The sequence below is a fragment of the Cardiocondyla obscurior genome, linkage group LG03 (assembly GCF_019399895.1).
Source record: "Cardiocondyla obscurior isolate alpha-2009 linkage group LG03, Cobs3.1, whole genome shotgun sequence".
Lineage (NCBI taxonomy): Eukaryota > Metazoa > Arthropoda > Insecta > Hymenoptera > Formicidae > Cardiocondyla > Cardiocondyla obscurior.
This window is the reverse complement of record NC_091866.1, coordinates 1,838,084-1,860,714: the sequence shown is the minus strand read 5'-3', so window position 1 is coordinate 1,860,714 and position 22,631 is coordinate 1,838,084. Positions and strand designations below refer to the sequence as shown.

Here is a 22,631-nt window from a genome sequence, read left to right as displayed (position 1 = left end):
GATTTTATATTTAAATTAAATCTGAATTGCTGCGCCACGAGGAAACGGATGTCATTACGAGGACCTTTTCTCTCTCTGTTTCCATTTCGCTGTGTCTTTCTGACACTTGATCGATAGCTTCGTAATTCTTTTAGATCCTACCCGCTTCGTATAACAATGGCAAAAAGTCGCGGAACATAATTAAACGTCAAGAAAGCGAACGTTCGCGGGTCGGAGGGACTCGATCTGCGCGGAGTGCAGCAACCTATTTAAAGTTTCCGTGTCGTGATCACTTCCGTAACTGTGCAATTTCTAAATATGGTCGTCGGGCTGCAATTAAAGCACCAAACTAACTTGCCGGGATGCCTTACATGTCGACCATGCCGCAGTAAGTTCGCGTAAAGCTAGACCGTCGGTGACGCGTGTCTCTCCAGTCGCAGTACAATCTATATCAGCCGCATAGACTTCCCACATTCGCTGTAGAATCTAACGCAAGCCACCGTCGTTGAAATTAAACGGAAAGATCGGCAAGGTACGTCTGTCAATGTAGTTTCTATATAAATTAAATAAAATTAAATCTAATCACTTATACGCTTCTGAAAAAATTCTTTAGATTTTTTTTTCTTTTTTTTTTTTACACAGAAAGACGCACAGTTTATATTTTTAATATCTAGTGATACGTATTATTTTAGAGAAGCTTAAATTATACATTTAAAAAAAGACGTAAGATTTATTTTTTAAAATATATGACTAAGTTACCAAACGATCAGAGAGATTTTTATAGCGTTTGCGCGGCAGATGGAGGAATTAAAACTGAGATCGAGTTCGACGCGAAATTAACTGGCAGTGCAATTGAAATAATCGAATAATAGAAAGCGGCGGTAGTCATGATCGTCGTCGAGTGCAACGACGAGCGTTCGTCGGCGACATTGCGCGAGAACGAAAACGATGATTGCAGAAACGAAGGAGTGACAGACGGCGAACGTGTCGGCAAGCCCGAGGAGCGCAAGACCGAGGTTCAAAGCCGGAAGTGCAACTCCCCGGACGTAACATCTTCCGCAAACGACAGAATAGGTGTTGCCAAGCACGACCATGAGCTGTGCCATTGGAAAATCGCCACGGACAAAGGCAGTAACTCAGGTAACAAAACGTTCAATCTCAGCGCGAAGCTCGAAAACGCGCTTTAATAATCACGCACGAGAATGATAACGCGCGTAAAAGAAAAAGTACATTTGCAAACGTAATGAAGAGCCCGCGTAAAAAAACTTTTTGCCACCGCCCTCCCCGAGGCAACTTGATTGCCGATAAAACGTTTCAATTTAACGTCTCTTCGAAACTTGATATTGGCCCTAAAAACGCTGCTCTTCTTAATACGCCTCGAGTTCCCGAGTTTTACCACTGCCGAGCATTATTTTACGATCCGTTGATAAAAACCTGCCGAATAGGAGCGCTGGGCGAAGGTAGCGATTCGAAGCTGCGCAAGGAGAACGCGGAAGAGACGTCGAGGACGAGGAGGAAGAGGAAGCGGAGGTACTTGAGCGGAATTTCACGTCGTCTAAAGCTGGGAGGAATTAATTTCGATATTGGTGAAACAGATTTTTAACGATCTGCACGGCGAGCTGCAAGTACGACGCGGTAAGGCGCGTAGCCGCGCGATTCGGGATGCGGGAGGTGACGGAGGACAGCAGCTGGGATATCTACTGGACCGACCTAAACGTCGGGGTGGACCGTATCAAGGACATGAAACGATTCCAGAGAGTTAATCATTTTCCCGGAATGACGGAGATATGCCGGAAGGACCTCCTTGCGCGCAATCTCAACCGCATGCAGAAGCTGTTCCCGAAGGACTACAACTTCTTCCCGAAGACCTGGTGCCTGCCCGCGGAGTGAGTCGATCGATAACAATTAATAGCAATTACAATCGTCAACGGAAACTACGACATTTGAAATAATTAATAAGATTTATATTATCGGAGCTAATAATTTTTTTTCTTTTTTTTTTCTGTCCCGTTCAAAGTGCGCATCGAGATAAAATAACCGGAACTTGAATCGCACAATTTTATAGCAGCGTTACTCGTTAGATTAAATAAAGTACCGTTTTTTTTTTTTTTTTAGGAGGAAGGGGGATTTTTTATGTGTAGAATCCATCTCTCCCGCGGATAAAATATTATTTTAATGATAATTATATGGCTCGTTTTACGCGTCTTTCGTTTCGAAACGTAATTGAAACTTAATATCGCGCCGTCGTATTTCCTTAACAGCAATAATTATAAGCAGCGCGATAAAATATCGCGCGATAATTCTACGAATCAGTTTCACGTGTCAAAATAAAGAATGCAACCTATCGATCGGCGAGCCTTATCTGCGTATTTTACAAGCGTGGGTCACCCATGCGTGAGCCATTCCGCTTTGTTTCTCCGTACGGCCGCTCTCGGGTTGCTGGTCGTAAATTCCAGAGGTACGCCATTACGGTGATAAAGAATAATCAATATTTTCCGAAACCGAATGAGAGCGTGGCGCAAGCAGATTCTGGAAACAAATAAAATTAAATTAAAAAGAAAGAAAAAAAACAAAAAAAAAACAAAATACAACTCCGGATTTCGGTTTCCAGTCACGGCGACGTGTTGGCTTACTCCAAGACGCGGAGGTCAAGAACCTTTATCCTCAAACCGGACACGGGTTGCCAGGGACGCGGCATTTATTTAACGAGACACTTAAGGGACGTCAAGCCGAGCGAGCGTTTGATCTGTCAGGTGTACATCGCGAAGGTATGAGTGAATTTACACCTGCGAGGAAAGTTGTTGCAGGATTTTTACAGAAGCCTAACCGACCCTTTGCACTTTAAATAAGAAAAAAAAAAAATGGTCCTTTCCTCCTCTTCCGCATGTCTTTCCTCTCGTTGCATCGAGATTCTTTCAAAGTCCCTTCGAATTTCCAATACTAAGCGCGTATAAAAATAGCGGTTCTTTTTCTGCGTCCTTAGCCCTTCTTAATAGATGGATACAAGTTCGACCTGCGTATCTACGTATTAATTACTTCATGCGATCCTCTCAGAATCTACATGTACAACGAAGGGCTCGCGAGGTAAGACACAAGCTAATAAAAGTCACGAGATGTATACCGATAAATATTTGAAATTCAGATTCGCCACGAGCAAGTATAAGGAGCCGACCGGCCACAATATCTCGAACGTGTTCATGCATTTGACGAATTATTCCGTCAACAAGCACAGCCGAATGTACGTCGTCGACGACGAGATTGGCAGCAAAAGGTTCGCGTAATACCGAATCGAACGGTAATTGCCGATAAGATAATCCAGGGTCAACCGCGAATTACTTTTTTGCAGAAAAATATCGACGCTGAACAAATGGCTGAAATTGAAAGGCGTCGACGTCGACGAGATGTGGACCAAAATCGACGAGGTCGTGATGAAGACCGTGATCGCGGCGTATCCGGTGCTGAGGCACAGTTATCACGCGTGTTTCTCGATGCACAACGAAACCTGCGCGTGCTTCGAATTGCTGGGATTTGATATTCTGCTCGATTGGAGACTGAAGCCGTATCTTCTCGAGGTAAACCTTCGCGTGAGCAAGGGATTAAAAAAAAAAAAAAATTTTTGAATATCTTCTATAATTAATAAATTTTCCTCTCAGGTAAATCACTCGCCAAGCTTTCACACGGACGCTCAAATAGATAAAGATGTGAAGGAAGGATTGCTCATGGACACCTTCGACATATTAAATCTGCAACGATACGATAAGAAAAAAATAATAGAGGAAGATAAGAAGAGAATCAGAGATCGACTATTGCAAGGCTTGAACGGGAGGGATCTTAGGCGAGTAGAATATATCAGAGAGAGTGATAATTTAGATAACTAACGAGAGATAATCTTCGCTGTGTCAATATCAAAATAGTTATTTGGTGAAAAATAATACAGTAACGTGAGATTAAAAAAAACATAATTTAGACGATAATATTTAAAAAAAGGTAATGATATAATAATTATATATAAAATATATATGGCAATAATAAAATTTATTGCAGCAAATACTTGTTAATTAATAAAAGTGTTGCGGTGCGCAGTCAAATTAACGACGCGGCAGCTTTTATAAAATCCGAGAGGAACCGAGACAGTTACATGCGGAGGCAGTTTCAATGGGAGGACGAGCACATGGGCAATTTCCGAAGAATTTATCCGCACTTTGACGGGGATAAATACCAGCCCTTTTTCAAGCAGACCACTCTCTCTGTTTTCCAAGACACGGTGGCGTCGAGGGCGCGAGAGGAGGCTTCGAGGGTGGAAAGGGAGGAGAACGAGGTGGGATTTCTCTTCGACTTGCGAAAACTTAACGTTCTGAAATCGACAGGCGAATCCTAGAACGAATTTTTCATATTAATGTCACGCTGAAATTATTGCCGGCATAACTCTCGCGCGAGATAAAACGGGATATATATTTTCGCGAACATAATACGTGTAATATCGCGAAGCTTTTATCGGTGTAACGTAAAAATGTGCAATATAATTCTTTCCAAGACGTATTGTACAAATGTTAATTACGATGTTTCGCTCTCATTCCGGCTTGTTTCAGCTAAAAGCCCGGGAGGAAGAGCGTAAACGGGCGGGAAGGTGGTGCGAGCAGAAACTAGGCCCTGAAAGTTCCAACGCGCCGAAGAAGCTGCGAGAGAAGGGCAAATCCGCGAGTGCGACGAGGAAAAACGTTAGTATAACAAAATAGAGGATCGTCGTGTTTAATTAAGTTGTCGTTCGTAGGAAGAAACGTCCCGCTCCGATAAAAGAAAAAGGCTATTAACGAAAATTAGAGAGAATAATTGTCCGAGTAGAAAATTAAAGTACGACGACTCGGCGAAAAGTTAAATGGAATATTAAATGAGGAGAGCGAAACTTTTTCCTACGGCCCGGCGGAGGAAAAGCGGGCGCGTTGTTATCGTTGCCTTTTCGCAGATCGATAAACAAGGATCTCCTGCCGGCGCCTCGCACTCCTTCGAGCCTGAAATCATATTGGAGTCGGAGGAGAGGGAGCGAGTAGCGGCTCTGGCGCAGAGGGATTTTCTCATCAAGAGCTACGGCATGCTCGAGCAGATATACGTGGCGATGAAGAGAAACGGGATGCTGCGACCCGCCGACGAGAGAAAGTACGGATCGTACGGCAGGCTGGGATTACATGCAAACGCGAGCCGTGGCACATGCTCCTCTTCGCACAAGTCTCATCGTCGTGACGGCCATCTGGATGTAGCGCAGCATCCAGCCGTGGACCAATGTCTACAATGTGCCTTCCGAGAGAACGAAGTAACCACATTTTTATCAGCGGAGACATCGCTTAAACAAAAAAAAAAATTCAATTAAAATCATTTCGGGCTTATATACTTTACGCTTTTCGAAGCGGCAAAAAAGAAAAATTTTTTTTTAATAATTTTAAGCGAGAGAAAAATGCATCTACATTAATTACTCGATACATGTATAGAGACGTGACTTTCTCTTTCAGCACAAAATGGTAAAGCATCGACGCGATTTCAAGAATCCTCACAAAAGTAAGCGGAGATATTTATAATTATGAGTAATATTCTGGACACGTCGTCGTTTAATTCTGCAAGTGCTTGAAGTTATAATTCTTTAATTCAGACTTGTTGGTAACGTGCAACGAGGCGGTGGTTTACATACGTCCGAGAATACCGCAAAAATTGTGGACAAAGGAAATAAGCTTTAATAACATGGGACGGGTAACGAAAACGCACGTTGCTAGGACACTGTCGAACACCGTGCGGTTACATACGCTGGAGAGAAGAGAATCTTTTCATTCGGCAAAATCTAAGTAAGCTCATACATCACGATAAGCATTTCCGCCCGCTGGCTTCAAACCGATCGATAACTATAAATTAAAATAAAACCAAGTAATCTTTCAGCAACGTTGTAAATACGTCGTTGACTGAATTTTCCCCGAGACTTGAACGCTAATCGCGAAGAGACCAAAATTAATTCAAGATTCGGGAGGCCGGCGAATCCTCGGGACTCGTCCACGGTAAAGTGGACGGTGCCGGTTTGAAGGTAGAGAACAGTAATATAAAAATCAACAACGTATCGACTTGTTATTTAAAGTGCCATATAAATATGTACAATAGATATATAAGTGAACATGTACACGTCGCATAAGAGTGGGAATTAGGGTGCGGCGTCGGTGTGTGCGCGAAATGAATCCTCGCGCACCCACGCACACACACACACACATACGTAGACGTCAGTCTATAATATGTATAACAATTTTATTGCTGATATATATTCTGTATTCACATGATAAAAAATAATCTATGAACAATTTATCGCGTGCTGATTTTTGCCCCCGTTCGTGATATCGCGTTCACGTCGGCCGCGGCATCTCTTCGACGCTTCTCTCCCTCTGCTTGCCTGTGCCTCCCGCGTGTTTTTCCTTCCCCGTCACGTTTATTAGCCTTATCGCGTTTACGTGCCGCAATCGGTCAGCCAGGCTTGTGACGAACGCGTGCTTCGAGAATATTATGACGTAATCGAGAACTCAAAGTCCCTCCCGAGCCCGGAATAACAATAGACCGCAGTTTTTGAATAAATAATACTGTGCACCACGTGCGGGTCTATCTACATGAGTTTGAGTGCGTTGCTCTCTCGCTTAAATTTCTACATCGTGATCGGACCGAGTTACAGTTTCCCTTTTCTTTCTTTTTTTTTTTTTTTTTTTTTTTTTTGCCATACCGGCGACACTTCGCAAAAGATCCACGTGGGCGATGCGACACCCTCGACTGCGCTATGTTACGTCATTATAAGAACAAGAATTAGTGCGAAATACATTCAACATATTAAGATCGATGAATTTGTTTTTTTCTTTTTTTTCTTTTTTTTTTATAACGTGATATATATTATTTACATAAAACCACACACTGTGCGATCGCGGCGGAATATTTGCGCGTCTCTCTCTCGTTCTCTCTCGCTCTTTCACTCTCTCACTTGATTCCCACCATATTAAATCTTAGATATAGAAAGGCTTATGTACATAAAGTCAATAGATATTTATATATGTGATAGCCTACATTATACCGCTTGTAAAAAGAAAAGACCATAAATGTATATCCATGCGAGATGCCTCTATCTCCGTAAAAAAAAAAAAAAATAGTACCAAGAACAAAGGTAACTGCGATTGAAAAAAAGAGCGCAACGAGACAAACAATTGGATATACGTGAAAATGCACTTCGCTCCGGGGAGCTTGTTGCAAGAGGGGGTTAAGCTGGCGTCGTGAAACATATATATATATATATTAAAAAGTGTTATCGGAAAGAAGAAAAGGAATTGTTACGCGACGCAGATCGAAATGGACAAACGCGGAATGAACGTGCAGCAATTGTGTTAGAAATAACATAATCACTTACGGTTTAATTCTGTGAAAGATAAACATTATCTTTAATCACTTAAATTACAGCTCATTTACTTTTTTTTCTTTTGTACTAGAAAAATGATTACATTTCACTGCTTTCGGCCATTGATAACATTATCCGTGTGAGAGTTCTTTGCGAATCGCTTAATCCCCTGGATTTTTCTTTTTAACTTTTGTAATAAAAGCAACGTTAACAGATTTTTAGCGTGACCTTCCTACCCGCGCGAGAAAATATAGAAAGAAGATATGTGAAGATGGTATCCTATTCGTTGTAATACTAAAATATGAGCATTATGTAGGATCCTGTGTATGTTACTCACATATAATATGTGTTAAAAACGATTATAGTAAAACAAGCTTAAGGCGTGAATTATACGGAGATTTCGGAGTAAAATGTAATTTAATTTTCGGATCGAGAAACTTGGCGTACAAAATTTCACATTTCTCGATCCGAAATTAAATTAGTCGACTTCACGTTCAAAGTGAAATTAGCGAGTTTATCTAATCGAGGTACAGTAGACGCTAATTATTCCAATAAAGATTTCCGCTACTCATCAAATCAGATCTCCGTTTAATACAGGCATTAAATGATATATATTTATGTATATATATCTGGCTAATATTTCATATACATATAAAAAACTATACAATCCGTAGACGATAATTTTGTATTAGCTGCCGACGGAATAAGTTTTTTTTTTCCCTCCTTTTTTTTTTCGTTTTAACAGTTAATCTTCCGACAATATTCATTCCCGACGCTCGAGTCTTTCTTTTTAATATTCATATCGTCGATACTGTAAACCTGGCAGATGCGAAAATTTGCACTAGCTAGTGAAAAATTGTTAAGTGTGCACAGATTCTTTTACGAAGTTGACAGACGGTTACTTTGCTCTCTCATCTCGAAATACCTCAAATTTGATAACGAATTTGGTTCGAATGCGTTAAATCGACGTCTGTTGTACATATATTCATTTATCTAGGTAAAGAGATAGAATACAGGCGCTCTGAAACACTCAATGTATCTACCAAACAACGAAATAATTGTGCCGAGTATTTCATTAATCCACCCCCCCACGTATACGCTACAATATGCTTTATGTCACTTTGCGTACAACAGTCTTGACGTGCATTACTCAAATTCGCTATATCTGCTATACATTGTTTTCTTCTTTTTTTTTTTTTTAAACACATAAATGGCAAATTTAAATTGCGATTAAATAAGTAAAGTTTAGCAAAAGATCTGCGGCACAATTTCGAAAACCGATCGACCATCTTTTAACAATTTCGTTTTCCACTTTATCTCTGCCCATTGGAGGCTCACGCCGATTTTATCGGATTTCTATTAGGAGTTATAAAGTTGTTATTAGAAAAACATTATGTTAGAAAAGATCTGCATGTCATTATCAGTCAAATAAATTCCTGCTGTGTGCGTGAGCAATCTCATTACAGATTACCTCATAAATAAATCATTTCCATGAAATCTTTTTACACAACTTTAGAGATATATCTCTTATATCCTAATTTAACCGCACAGTTAAATTAAAAGTTTAAACCATGGCAACAGTATAGTATAATCAACCAAATTATAATTAACGCAAAAAAAGAAATAAAAATAAAACTTAGCAATCAGTTTACTTGTTGCAAGTTCGATTGCGTTGATAATAACGCAGATTATAAAGTCTATTGTACGTTCATTTATCGAAATGTACAAACATAAAAATATTGGATAAAATTATCTTGGATTGATAAACTATCCAATATACATTTTATCAAATATGATTCGATCTGTTTATATATGCTACACATGTTTTTACATCAATTGCGTATAATAGCCTTTAAATGTGCGCGAACATTCCGTTCAATCGAATTTGCAATTAAATCTCATAAAATAAAAGACAACTTATTTTATTTACAAACCAATCTCTGCTATATTTTTATTCTACTTTCGTCATTCGTTCGGAACAAAAAAATTAATTTAATAAAAAAATTTCTTTGCTTTCGGTTAGATTCTGAAAAGTTAAAATAGTAAAATAAATCCAAAATATCGAAGCAAAATGTTTACCATGGCCTGTTTTATACTAAAATATGACATATAAAAATATAAGAATTGCAGCATTGTCGTGGGTATATAGCCTGGGAGTACCAATACTGCATTTGTGTTTGTGTAATTCCGTTTCTTGAATAGAATTAGTTAGCTAACTCCATCCATGCTGATTGTATTAAGTCATATACTTAAATTTAATAAAAACATGTAGATTTAACAATAAAAATAGGACTTACGACAAGCTCTTATGTCAATCTTCAATCAATCAGTATAATTTGTATCACAATAAATATATCATCTGCATGATAAAGGCGATAAGAAATATCGATAAAATCGCAAATTTTGTTAAATTTTCATGACAAATGGTACTCGTACAAATCAATTCGTAAAGTGAATACTACAAACATTTAAATATCAATTGCGTAGATGATAACATTTATTATGATGTTCATCAGGAACGTTTATGTAGGATAAAACAAAGACGATGCAAAATTGTTCGCGGCTCGTCTCTAATATACGTCTTACGTTTTGTTTTTAATAACGCCGAACATACGTAGGTATTAATTTAAAATTAAATGCAATTAATCATAAAAATACCAAGTTTTTTCGCGAATCTTAAACATTTTACGCTATTTATAAATTTAATATTTTTTAAAGTACCTTTAACATTTTAGATCGTAAATTTCTTTTTAAGACATTTAATATTATACGTTAATTTTTTAAGTAAAAAATTTGTCTATGCCAATTAGTTCCACTATTTGCCAAGATTTTAATATTAAATAATATTAATTCATAATTTTGTGTATGAATCCATTTGTCATAAATAGATTTGAAACTAAAGTAAAATTTGAATGTTATCTCTGTTTTCATATTCATCAATGCAACTTACAATGATATCCTAATATGTCAACAAGTTAAAGCTAAGTTATTAACAAACAGCGTAATTTTATATTGAATGCACGACTTCGCACGTGCATTAATATATACCATGTGCTAGGGTGTGTCTGTGTTGCGAGTGCACAACTGCACGCGCGTATGTGCGTGTACCACATATAAACGCTAACAAATAGTCACTGGAGCGTCGCATGAACGACGGGACACGAAGTGTTATGGTTTAAACTTAACCAGGGGTATGTTCTTCGATTGCAAACACTTATCACACACCCATTCTGCGTAGACCTCTGCCGTTAATAACTGATAAGCGTATTCCGACAATCCTGTGCAGCTCCTGAAGTAATTTCGTCGTTAAAGTATTACGTTTCACAATTGTCTTGCTGGGATCATTGTTATAACGACTTACCTATGAAACCAAAAATTACAACCTGATTCGCACAGAATTGCTTGATCATTGTCGTGTACTTCTTTATGACAAATTCCGCAGGGATAAATCGGTGGCGCATTAGGGTTTTGTGGGTTGAATACCATTGATTGATCTGGAGGATAAATCTGTAAGAGTTTAATTTTTCATTAATTATAAATTTATATAATTTGTCGTCGCTAAATACAGATAAATATATTAATTATTCGTAATGCAATATATTTGATAAAAATATAACTTACTTTGCCCGCGGAAATTGGCATTGGTTTTGGACCCATTCCCGGCGGACCTTGAAACCCGTGTGGAGGCATAGAGCCTCCCATGGAATTAATAGGATGTCCCATAGGTGGTCCACCACCCATATTATTGGACATTGTGCCCATTGGACCTGCCATATGACTTCCCATTTGATTGTGATGACTAATATTCATATTAGACATACTACTCATTCCTGGGCCACCCATATTCATGTTATTTATCTGATTTGGCCCGGTCATATTCATATTATTCGACACCATCGAACTCATGGTAGTCATAGGTCCGTTCATAGGTCTTCCTAAGTTATTAAGATTGTTTCCCATATGATTTGGATGAGGCTGAGATCCGTTATGTCCTAGTGGACTGTTTACATTGTTTAATGACGGTCCATTTAATGGACTGTTGGGCGGTATATGGCTATTTATGTTGTTCATATTCATTGGTCCGTTAGGCATGTGATTAGATCCTCCCATATTCATCGGAGAACCTAGAGGTCCACCCATAGGGCTGCCCATATTGTGGCCCATGTTATTCATCGGGCTACCCATAGGCCCACTGTTCATATTATTCATTGGACTACCCATCGGCGGACCGCTCAATTGTGAGTTTCCCATATGACTCATATTCATATGATTATTCATGGTGTTCATTGGACCGGGAGGCATATTAGGCCCCATATTATTCATAGGGCTCATGCCTCCGATAGGAGCATGATTCATAGGAGACATAGATCCCATATGATTCATGTGATTTGTCATAGGTGAATTGCCCATAGGGCTCATATTCCCCATATTATGTGGCATCATGGGACTCATCCCACCTATCGTAGTTAAAGGGCTCATACCTCGCATCGGAGGGCCACCCATGTGATGTGGATGATGAGGATGCATATGAGAAGGCGCACCGTGCATCATTGGACTTTGCGTTGTTTGCGGCGGTGTGTCATCAAAAGGATTACTTGCTACTATGGTGTCGCCGTACCCAGATAAGGGTGGGGGTAGTAGGTCCTGTAAAATATAAATTTTGTTAATGCGAGTAACAATTTATATAACGCTAATGCATGAAAAATAAAATCGAGTTAAATTACCTGTACAGATGGAGGCTGCTGTGGAGGTGGTTGAGCAACGCTTGCATTTGTACGCCTTTTCTTTTTAGGATTGGCACCAGCTGGTGGTGGTGGTGGTGGATGGGGGTGAGCAGCAGAGTCAGGATGTGGGGCATTAGGGCCCATATTCACACCCATTCCCATACCCCCCAATGGCATCCTTGTGAAGGGTGGCATGCCCGCAATATTGTGGCTCATTTCCTTCGCTTCCCTTATTTTATCATGCCAGCACCACTGGATTTTCGTGGCAAGTAATTAGTTTTAACCCACTGTTGAGAAACAAGTAAAAATGTTACATCGCGATACCGCTTACAGAGATATAGCATCCACTTTGAATTAATTCTAGAATTAATTCTAGAATTATTTCCTAGCTCATAATTGTGAACACTGAGAGTAGACGAGTGCTCATTAACCTTAATGTAAATATCATGTTTTGTACAACTTAGCTGAATAAAACAAATTACTTTAACCGCAGATAAATCCTGCCTTCGCGTATACACAATTCATACACATTTTACTTATCCAGGGCAATTGATTAGAAGCTATATTCAGCGTTTATTTAATCAGCGCGTAATCGACAGAGAGATATTTTTTTAACAAGTCGCCGATCGAACTGGCAACGTGCGCGATGATACGGCTGCGGAGGACGATAACGAGGCATCCTTATCGCACCGTCGCCCCATTAAAGTTATTCTCGCGGCGCGCGACTTATCATTTATAAACACGCTGGCGCGCGCACGGGCGCGCACGCACACGCGTGCGAACGCGGGGGTCCTAGCGAACGATGCATATCCGTGCATCGCGCACTGCCTATATTTACATACGCCGATATAAATAACGAAATTACTACCGTTACCTCGGGTGGCGCGCCAGCGATCCGCGCGTTCGTACGTCGCGAATGGAACAGAAGGTACGCGAGGGACAGAGAAAGAGAGACACGCACACATAAAAAGATCACGAATACACATACGCACACGCTTGTACGCAGAAAGGCTGCGGATGTGCGCGCACAGGAGAGGAAGAGAGAAAGTGAGAGAAGCGGCTGAGTCCGCGACACGGCACGCTTCGCGTCTTCGACAAGAAGCCCGCGGTGCAACGGAACGGCGGGGACCCCCGTCGCGAGTCGGGCAACGTGAAAAAGAGAGCAAAACAAACCTCCGCCTGGCCGATCTCTCGCGGACTAACCTAACCTGACCGCGGGCGCTCGCCGTCGGAGAGCGCCGTTCGCAGGGCGCCCCCGCAAGTCGACCGCGGGGGCCGCGACGCAACGTGAGCGTCCGCCGCGCGGCCGAACGTCGCGCGGCGATGCCCGGATGGCCCAGGTAGATGCGCCCTGGTACCCAAATGCACCAGACGGTTTACAGAACCGGCCGCCCCGCGGATGCGTCCGCGATGATTATACTCACCAGGCGCATTATAAGGAACGCGAGCCCGCGCTCGCGTGCATGGCGCGGCTGTTTTCCTCGCCGAAGTAAGACCGGCGCCGCGGATCCGCGTCACTTGCCCTCGGTCGCTGTCGCTCGGCCTGCTGTCGTCGCAGTGGAGGCTGCTGCCGCGCGCTACTGGCCCCAGCGGGACGTGCGATCTCTGCGATTCCGGCTGGCGCCTCCTCGCGCGCAACGCATCTCCCGGTGGACGCGTTCGCGGGACGCGCGTTCGCGAGGCGCGCGTGCACGGCCGCGGAGGACGCAGTCTCGGCGCTCCTCTGGCTGTCACAAGTGCTCCGGGTCACGTAGCAAGATAATCACCACACACGCCACACCACACACGAACCTGCTCGGGTCGCCATTGTCGCGTTGCGCGTGTCGCCCTCCCCGCCGCACGTCTGCCCGCCCGACTCTTTCGTGTTGTCTCCGTGAACTGAGAGGCCGTCCGAGGCGCCGCTAGATGCCGACATCGGGCTTACCAACGGCGGCACATGGCCACTCCAGCTGTTCGACTTCGTTTTGCTTATGCCTGGTGAGCATCGTCAATTTTCTAAAGTCCAAAATTATATTCAATTCAAAAGCAAAGTGGTTGGAGATTCGTACTTTCCTGGCTAAAAAGCAAAAAAAAATAGAACGACACGCAAGACAATTTGACTTTGTGATATTTTATTACAATATTTTTCATATGAAGAGATGAAGATAAATATAGAAATGTCGAAGTAAAAATGGAAAGTCGTGTGGCATTACGTATAGTTGTAATGTAGCAATAACAATATACAAGGTAGGCTATATATTAATATCACAATGCATGATTCACAATTTCATAAAAGTCTAGAGAATAGGATATAAATCTAGATAGAGGATGCTTCTCATATTGAGTTGCCGCAGAGACAGAGTACCGCGTTTATGTCGATCAATTAAAAAACCTTCTGTCATACTTTCACGAAAGTGGACGTACTTATTATATGTCTCGTAACGATTGTCGTTATTATTATCGTATAAAGAGATTTATAAGTAACAATCACATCGGCGTTGCTCGCTTAGCAATTAATAATTCAATAATAATTCGCAATTAGCGTTGTATTAAATATAATTGTTTGTGAGAATCACAAAATTTATATGATTAAATATGAAGATTATCAATCTAGAATCGTACATAATACTAAATGTGTAGAGTGAGTATAAAATTTTTCAAGAGTTCTGTTTATTACAATCGTTTCGTTAAATGCCATATGTTTAATTAGAAATTTATCTTTTTACGTTTCAAACATTCTTTTTCTTTTTTTTTTTTAATCTTTGAAATGACACGAGTTTTATATAAATTATAAAGCTGAAAAATATGAATTTTAAAATACATCTTTTTTGGTCGATATTTTACATGCAATAATAATTAGTAAAATTAATTTAAAATCCAGCCGTTCAAAAAAAAAAAAAAAAAAAAACGAAAAATACTTGCGATAATAAATAACAACAACCGTACTATCTACTTTTTCCAAGAATACTTGATTGCGCGATTGATATGACATGTTTTTTTAGCTTTCCCGGCGGCCGTTGTGTCTCGACAATACGAAAAGTCGCATGAATAAATTATTACGTGCTAGCATAATCGACAAATCTTACGAGCGACGGAATAAATCTAAGCGGTATAAAAAGATTTCGGGATTTTGGGCCGCGGCGTATGCGAATCAGCCGTTGTTATGTAAAATCATTACGGCGATTGTTTGTCCGATCCGGAAAAGTTTCCGCGATTCGCCACCGTGTTACAGAGAACCGTAAAGGATCCTCCGTCCTCGTTTGAGAATATTTTGCGCTTTTCCGAATAAATCTGTTTGACAGATATCAAACTTCTTTTTACAATCGCGCTTTCGCGCGTGATTGTACCGGCAAACCTCGTTGAGAACGTTCGTAGAGCGATTGCACCAGTGAATGTATGCAATTGCGACATGCACGTCACAAATTGATCGAGAGTTATTCAATGGCATTTTACTCGTAGGAGTAATTTACATTTGATAAATAATTATTTGATACACAAAGTATTAGACAATTTTTTTATGTAGTTCACCTTTAACTCTTTTTTTCTTTTTTTCACTATGTTTAATACTTTTGAAGAACTGATGAATGTTACCTATTATTCTAATAGAATAATTGATAATTATTTCAATTAGAGGTATACGTAATAAAATACAAGCATTTGTATTACGCAAAACAGACCGCCTGACAATTACGAGCACTTTCCGATAATAAAACCTTTTTACTTGGTGCACTCGCTCACTGACGAATTTTCGTGCACGAGAAGTTACGATGCATCTACGTGTAACGGAAGTAAGTCCCTTAATTTGCATGTATGGAATATTATTAAAACAAGAAGTAATACGTGTCTTTCCACCAGAAACTTATGAGATCTTCTTTTAACGTAAAAACGATGAAAGCGTTTATACATTGAATGTATAAAATAAAAATTATTATAATTGTTCCTGCGTTTGGAAATTAAAGTTGGTCATTCAGACCACAAATAATGATTTAGAACTTTTGTAACTCCAGTTTTTCGATTAAAATCGAAATTTTTTAATTAAATTAATTAATGATATATTGTGTCCGTATTATATTCGACTCTCTTTTTATCTTTTATTCGTTATTTGTAGTAAAATAATTATTTGTGCGTTATAGTGTACATCTTGAAATTTTTTAAAACAGGGTGATTTACTTCTCGCCACGTACACGCGTTCGAATGTGTATACATAAATATGTGTGTATACATATACAATATAGATATACATAATAAATATTCATATAATGTTTTGGAAGAACAGATTTGCATATTGCGACAGCGCGAAGAGGATTGAAACGCCTTACCGAGAAAACGTGGTCTCTTAGATATGTTACCAATCACCAACGGTCAAAATCATAACAAAAGTTCATTATAGATCAGCGTAATTCTCTCGTGTCATAAAATTAATTTTGTTACCTTTACAGAACTGTATCAAATTAAAATATTAACTTTGTAATAAAATAATTTATTATATTATAGAATATATTACGTGAAAATAAATATTGATCATATTTTATTTCAAAATAGATCTAAAAATTATTATCACTTCATAGTTTTGGCAGATTTATTAATTTTCGTCGATAAGGCGCTCAGCAGAAGATTTAACGAGCACGATATGCAAGGCGCTCGGATTGGAACTTGTGTTATTTGGAAATGTATCTCATCGATTTTGATAAAATTTAGATATGCCACAGAACAGCTCAAAAATAAGAGAGACATTCGAAGATCATCAAAATCGATGAGAAATACTTTCAAACTTACTTTACTAGATCTAAGAAGAGAGAGAAGGAGCCGTTCGAACTCCCCGCCGAACGAAATTGATAGATAGGTGTATTTACTGATCGATTGACCCAAATTTCTTACAAAGCGTTCCAGGAGTTTTATATAGATTCTATACGTTCTATAGATGTTTTGTACGTCGAGTAGAGTCGAAAGATCAATCGAGGAACCACAAATTGCGGGAGCAACAAATAAGAGATTGACGTAGAAAAGATTCGACCGACTAAATTAGTAGCTTAGAAAGTAAACGTAACAAAAATGCCCTCCTGTGACATGGCTGTAGAGATACATCGTGTCTTCTATCAGAGTGTGATAAGATTATAAATACGGGCTTAATAAATGCATTATTCAAGACTTTCAGTCTGTGGAAATAGATCAGATATTATGCCTTCACTGAGTCTATCGAATGGTATTTCGAACCTTGCCAAATTGGAGAATTATTTAATAAATTTTATAGATTTTTAAATAATTTCCACTACTTAAATTACTGTTTCTTGCAAATAAAAACTCTTTGCGAAAAGAGAGATACAAAGTTCGCGATTCTATTTCCAGGCCACAGAATGACATCGGTTTTTTCTAAAATATCGCGACACTTTGCTCTCTACGATTGTTGAATAACCGACATCGCTGTTTCCGTAATTGCTCTTCCATCTCTACAGATGCTGGACGATGTCGTTGTTTGCTCGGAAGGAGCAGCTGCGATTGTCAATTGTCTTTGCTCCATGTGATCGAGAGTTTTCTCAATGGCTCGTAGCCGCTTTTCCAAGCTAGTAGTGCCCAGGATACCCACTTGCAGCTGCGGCCCTAACGGCAGAATCGCAAGCAGCCACCATGCCCACGATGGACCGTCCGGTAGACGCGGCCAGTCCTCCTCCGTGTCTGGCATTCGTCCGAATACCCGTTGAATTTCGATTTTCTGAGAGCTCGACACCGTGTCCCACCATCTTCTACCTTTCGCTCGTACCTGTAATGTTAAAAAAATAAGAATAAATATTAAACTAGGATAAAAAATTATTTGTTTTTAATTAATATCCATAATATTTCCTATAAACTGTTTCCTATAAACTGTTACTACGTTAATCGCACATTGATTGTCTATTAATTAAATAACTATTTCACAAATTTTATTTTATTTATATTTTTGCAATTGTTACCTTATCATGAAGTTCGAAAAGATTCAACAATTGATCATCTTGTACGACAGTGTCCCTGAGAAATTCCACTTGTGCTGTGTCGTAACCATCTTTTTCTCCACCAGAAAGGACCCTAAACCTTCTACCACCGACTGTACTGAGAATACTACAACCATCTTTGAGCAATACTCGATCTCGAATGTCTAAGATAGTTCCATACTCCGCATATCTAAAAAAATTAATAAATATTATTAGTATTTTTAATTGGTACATCTTTTAAATACACGAGCGCCATGTGTTATCCATCATATAAATTAATGTGGAATTAATATACCTCTTTGTGCCCGTTGCCTCTTTGTTAAGACATGCAGCAATTCCGAACTGGCGCACTCCGCTATCGACACATCTTCTGACCATCAGCCTATATCTGGGTTCGTAAACAAACAGAGGACAGGCAACATAGGGAAAAGCTGTCGTACAAATGAAGACAGCGATCTGTTCGTTACCCAAAAGACCCAGTCCTTGGACCAATTCGATCTGATGGCTCACAGCTCTGGAGGTATATTCCGCGGGCGCTATGGTTTTAAGCGCTCTTTCTACAAAATCCGTCACAATCTTTTGGCTACTGGCTAAATACTGAAAGCAAAAAATAATTGGTTAATAAAATAATTATGCGCGTAATTTTGAAATCAAAACTACTCTACATAATTTCAGAAGTTTAATTTTGCATATATTTTAATAAAAATTAATTTATCGCCGTTTAAATTGTTTTATAACTGTTCTTGAAGTTAACAAAAACTTATTACAAAAAAATTCAAATAATTAATTATAGTTTGACTTAATTAAATGATTAAATCAGGTTGCTGCGTCAGAATATTATTCAAAGAATTTCTATTAAATTAATTAACATTTATGTAGGGAGTTTTCTTACGTCAGCCAAAGACGTGACGCACAAAGGGCAAGCCGAGGAGTAATCCAGGCAACGGTCCAGGCACATCCAGCAATAGGTGTGACCACAGGGTGTCGTGACAGGTTTCCAAAGCAGGCGGCAACATAAGATACAATCCAATTCTCCAGCGGTACCGCCGGAAAGAGTTGGCAAGAGGATTTCGGCGGGTCTTAGTTCAACTCCTGCAAATAACGTCGTCTTAAGACATTTTAACGAATGTAAAAAATAAAATGCTCGCAACGCCAAGCGATAATACTTACTTTTCAATTTTTCTATATCCTGATATACACGATCCAAGCTCGCTTGCAGCTTCGTGTTGATTTGCGATACGAGGGAGGACCGAACCCTTCTATTTATTGTCTGTAACGTAGCACAGCAAACGAATGATAAAATAAAAGATAGTATACAACTTAAGATACTATTAAGTATTCATTTTACAGTTTGTTGTTAATATTAATGACTATATTGGCGATCACACAATAATTTTTACTTCTGCTCATTTAGTGATACTACTGCTAATGATAATAGCCATTAAAATTGATTTAATGGTCGCTTTCTTCATTGTTTATGTCGAATGACGTTCAATCTTATTTGAATTCTTTCCATCAAGCAGAAAAAAATGTCTCGTAAAATTAAATAATATTTAAAGAAAGTACCTGTGTGAATTCTTCTTCGCCACTGCTGTTATCCTCGCAATCGGACCTGTTTAGGGTTGTGTGTCGATTGCGCTTGGGATTCATTAGCCGATTCCTCGTCCGTGACGCGCTTTTTGTTAAGCTATACGGCGTGCGTGAAGACAGGATAAGATTCTGACGGTACAACTTAGGCGACAGCACTCTGTGCAGAATCTGCAATATAATTACGAAATTAATAACATATAACAATCAAAGAAATTTTCATATCAAATAAAACGTTTGACTGGCAATTGCAAAGCTAAATTGAGAAAATTTCCTACCTTCCCCCCCAAAAAAAATTGTTTAAAAATATTCGTGTTCGAATTTTTTGCATGAAATTAATCAAGTATAATTGAACCTTAGAACCAAGTTTTTAAATTTTTATATTTTTATTCCTTCCTTGCGGGATGTCTGATTTGAAGAGTCGCGTTTTGTATACGGGCTCCGTTTCTAATTGCGAGATCGCGTACAGGTACTTAACTCGTCGCTAAATCGGCGCGATTAACGCACGAAATAACACGGTTGAGTAATCCGAGACGTTTTCGGACGATGAAAGTAAAAGTGTGCCTTCCATAATGCGGACCCAGCCGGCGGATTCAACGGCACGGGAAAGAATGATTCCCCGATCTTACATAAGCGGCAGTGCAGCTTGCATCAATGATTCTCTGCCGTCGCTTACGTAATCGCGATACGCTTGAAATTCAACACGCTCCGCTTTTTAAATTATTTAGCATGGAAAATTGACACGATCTGTCGCATTGAATTATTTAATATTCAATCAATCGTCAATATACGTAACCGTATTTCGGGCTTCCCAGATACTCGCGCGGTGACGCAACATTGCGAAACTTAACGTCGATTGAATAACTTCAATGTCAAACGTCTATCGCAACAACTAGATACTCATACCTCTCTGCACTCGTAACTGTATTTCAGTTACGGACCGTTCTAACGGGACTTGAAAAAATTTCAGCGCAATTGAAAACCGCCGGGGAATCGTTGCGTGAGAGAATCACGGCGCGGGGAGGCTCGAGATGCAACGGTGCATCTAAAATTGGGAGTGGCGACAAGTGCACGAGTAAAAATCTCCCGAGAGGGATATGAATCGGATATTTCAGCGGCGTTTGAAAAATTCGACGTAGAAGAAAAGCATTTTGCATTATGTACGAGAGGGTGAAGAACGCAGCGGTGCGGGGTCGTGCGTCACACGAAGATCGATATATCGACGCCGTCGCGAGCCGCGCGTGAAACAACACGTGGAAATTTAACGCTGGAAACGGGCGCATCTGCTCGCTCGCTCGCTCGCTCTTGCGAATGTGGTTATCGTCGTTGCCCCTGGCGTGCAGGTCACTCACCTGACGACCATCGTACCGAGTCATTAAGGCTGCGCGGCCGGCAGCAGTCGTGCCGGAAACGCCACGGCGCGCGTTTCTTTTGTGTTAGCGATGATCTCCGTACAGAGATGGGTACATATTCGCTTCCCCCGCGGCGCATTCCGCACAATAACGCGATTGCGAAGAACGTCGGTTCCTTATGTTACTTAGGATCCATCCTATTCTTTCGTCTTATATCACTTATGAGAATGCACGAGATGATAATTCTGAAGATAATTGATTGACTTCAAATATGTACCGATTTCAATATCATTTCGATATCATCAAATTTACATTCTGCATTTTAGAGATTGAATCATAAATATTCTATGTATTTTTTATAATTTCTGTAAAAAAAAAAAAAATAATGAAAAAAAAAAAAACTAAAACGTACCTTGATCAATTCATGGCGCACAGTTTGTGGATTTTTGTCAATGGCTACGCTAATACAGAGAGCATAGAGCGCTTCCTCGTGTCTTCCAAGCGCTGATAAAGCAATCCCTCTTCTATAGTGTCCCTGAAGATAAAAATGAAAGGTGTTATAAAATGTTTTATATAATAAATTTTGTAATATCGCCCAAATTTAAAATAAATTAATAAAAGCAACTTACTTTACTTATACGTAAGTCACAAAGTAATTAAATCAAAGATCGAAGTAAAGATAATAAAAGTAAAGATATTATGTCCATTCCATGATCCCATGATTAACATTTAACAAGCATTTTTTTAAATTTAAATTGAACAAAAATTACTAAGTCAAGTATATAGACTTTTATGTAAAGCGCTTCTGACATATGTCCTGATCTTATATACTGGCTTCGGTTCTGTATTTCCTCACCTTGCCCCAGTCTGGTCGCAATCTAACTGCATGATCAGCGTCCGTGAGAGCGGCTAAAGGCCTATTCAACAGGAGCAAGACGTGAGCCCTGTTGCTAAGGTGGAGCGGACTATTCGGCACTGAAACACGAGAAAACAAGATTGCACAATGCTCAACGAAATAGCAAACAAGTTCTAGTTTAAATACGGCATAAGATTTGCTTTTTGGATATTCAAGGAATAATTCGAACACCCGCTGAACGTTTTCTCACGACCGTGGCTAATATTACGTCTCACGCTCGACTTTGAAAGGATAAAAACGCAAATTAGATATTTTCTAAACTAACTACTGCGCTGTAAAGATAACTGAGTAATTGCGTGTTTCTCGCGGCGCAATCGCTTGTTTCTCCGGCAATTTTTTTATTTATAAATTTAGGTACACGCTTATGACGCAATGTAATGTTATGCACTTGTATGACATTTAAATCAAACAGGCACTCGAAAGAGCATTGCGTCATTGCATGTCTCGATGCATATTTTGCATAAGAATGCACTTATGGAGTTAACATCGTTTAAATTCCGATTAGTTTAGGGGTCTCTCTTTTTTGCCATTAAGAGTCTGGAGTTGTTTAATTTCGTAGAAATTCGTCTCATAAACAAGCGCCGTTTATTTGCGGTTAAATACATTTCACAGAAGTGACGGCGGATGATGATATCCGTCTATGCAGGCAACGCCGGCGCGTTCTGACATTGTGTGAGCAATGTCATTGCCTCCGTGGCTGCAGACTCACTTGGTTGAAGGAAAAAT

The 22,631-nt window shown here is 39.7% G+C and overlaps 3 protein-coding genes across 5 annotated transcripts in view; 1 reads left to right on the top strand and 2 right to left on the bottom strand.

Moving 5' to 3' along the window:
* The first annotated feature begins 48 nt into the window (after nucleotides 1–48).
* Nucleotides 49–6,579, top strand: LOC139101408 (tubulin polyglutamylase TTLL13-like). Its single transcript, XM_070654533.1, has 14 exons — nucleotides 49–1,119; nucleotides 1,425–1,509; nucleotides 1,575–1,865; nucleotides 2,591–2,747; nucleotides 2,963–3,063; nucleotides 3,122–3,250; nucleotides 3,326–3,551; nucleotides 3,633–3,814; nucleotides 4,063–4,297; nucleotides 4,569–4,697; nucleotides 4,943–5,287; nucleotides 5,484–5,529; nucleotides 5,621–5,810; nucleotides 5,902–6,579. The coding sequence occupies exons 1-14, from the start codon at nucleotides 867–869 to the stop codon at nucleotides 5,951–5,953; spliced, it is 2,421 nt and encodes an 806-aa protein (XP_070510634.1). The 5' UTR covers nucleotides 49–866; the 3' UTR covers nucleotides 5,954–6,579.
* Nucleotides 6,580–6,679: 100 nt separating this feature from the next.
* Nucleotides 6,680–13,898, bottom strand: Pygo (pygopus family PHD finger). Of its 2 annotated transcripts, none has more exons than XM_070654531.1 (5): nucleotides 13,530–13,898; nucleotides 12,106–12,392; nucleotides 11,003–12,025; nucleotides 10,743–10,888; nucleotides 6,680–10,670 (listed from the first exon to the last, which is right to left on the bottom strand). In XM_070654531.1, the coding sequence occupies exons 2-5, from the start codon at nucleotides 12,319–12,321 to the stop codon at nucleotides 10,550–10,552; spliced, it is 1,506 nt and encodes a 501-aa protein (XP_070510632.1). In that variant the 5' UTR covers nucleotides 12,322–12,392; nucleotides 13,530–13,898; the 3' UTR covers nucleotides 6,680–10,549. The 2 variants fall into 2 exon arrangements, with proteins under 2 accessions (XP_070510632.1, XP_070510633.1); XM_070654532.1 differs by lacking the exon at nucleotides 13,530–13,898 and adding an exon at nucleotides 12,588–12,767.
* Nucleotides 13,899–14,283: 385 nt separating this feature from the next.
* The window catches only part of LOC139101406 (LON peptidase N-terminal domain and RING finger protein 3), a 32,739-nt gene continuing 24,391 nt past the window's right edge, over nucleotides 14,284–22,631 (bottom strand). Inside the window, exons 5-12 of one of the 2 annotated variants that reach the window (XM_070654530.1) lie at nucleotides 21,846–21,964; nucleotides 21,402–21,524; nucleotides 19,617–19,808; nucleotides 19,221–19,320; nucleotides 18,943–19,142; nucleotides 18,346–18,647; nucleotides 18,033–18,240; nucleotides 14,284–17,842 (exon numbers count right to left, since the gene is read on the bottom strand). In XM_070654530.1, the coding sequence (XP_070510631.1) occupies nucleotides 17,480–17,842; nucleotides 18,033–18,240; nucleotides 18,346–18,647; nucleotides 18,943–19,142; nucleotides 19,221–19,320; nucleotides 19,617–19,808; nucleotides 21,402–21,524; nucleotides 21,846–21,964 (1,607 nt within the window). In that variant the 3' untranslated portion in view covers nucleotides 14,284–17,479. Of the gene's footprint in view, nucleotides 17,843–18,032; nucleotides 18,241–18,345; nucleotides 18,648–18,942; nucleotides 19,321–19,616; nucleotides 19,809–21,401; nucleotides 21,525–21,845; nucleotides 21,965–22,631 lie in introns of both variants that reach the window. The other variant, XM_070654529.1, reaches the window with a different exon arrangement.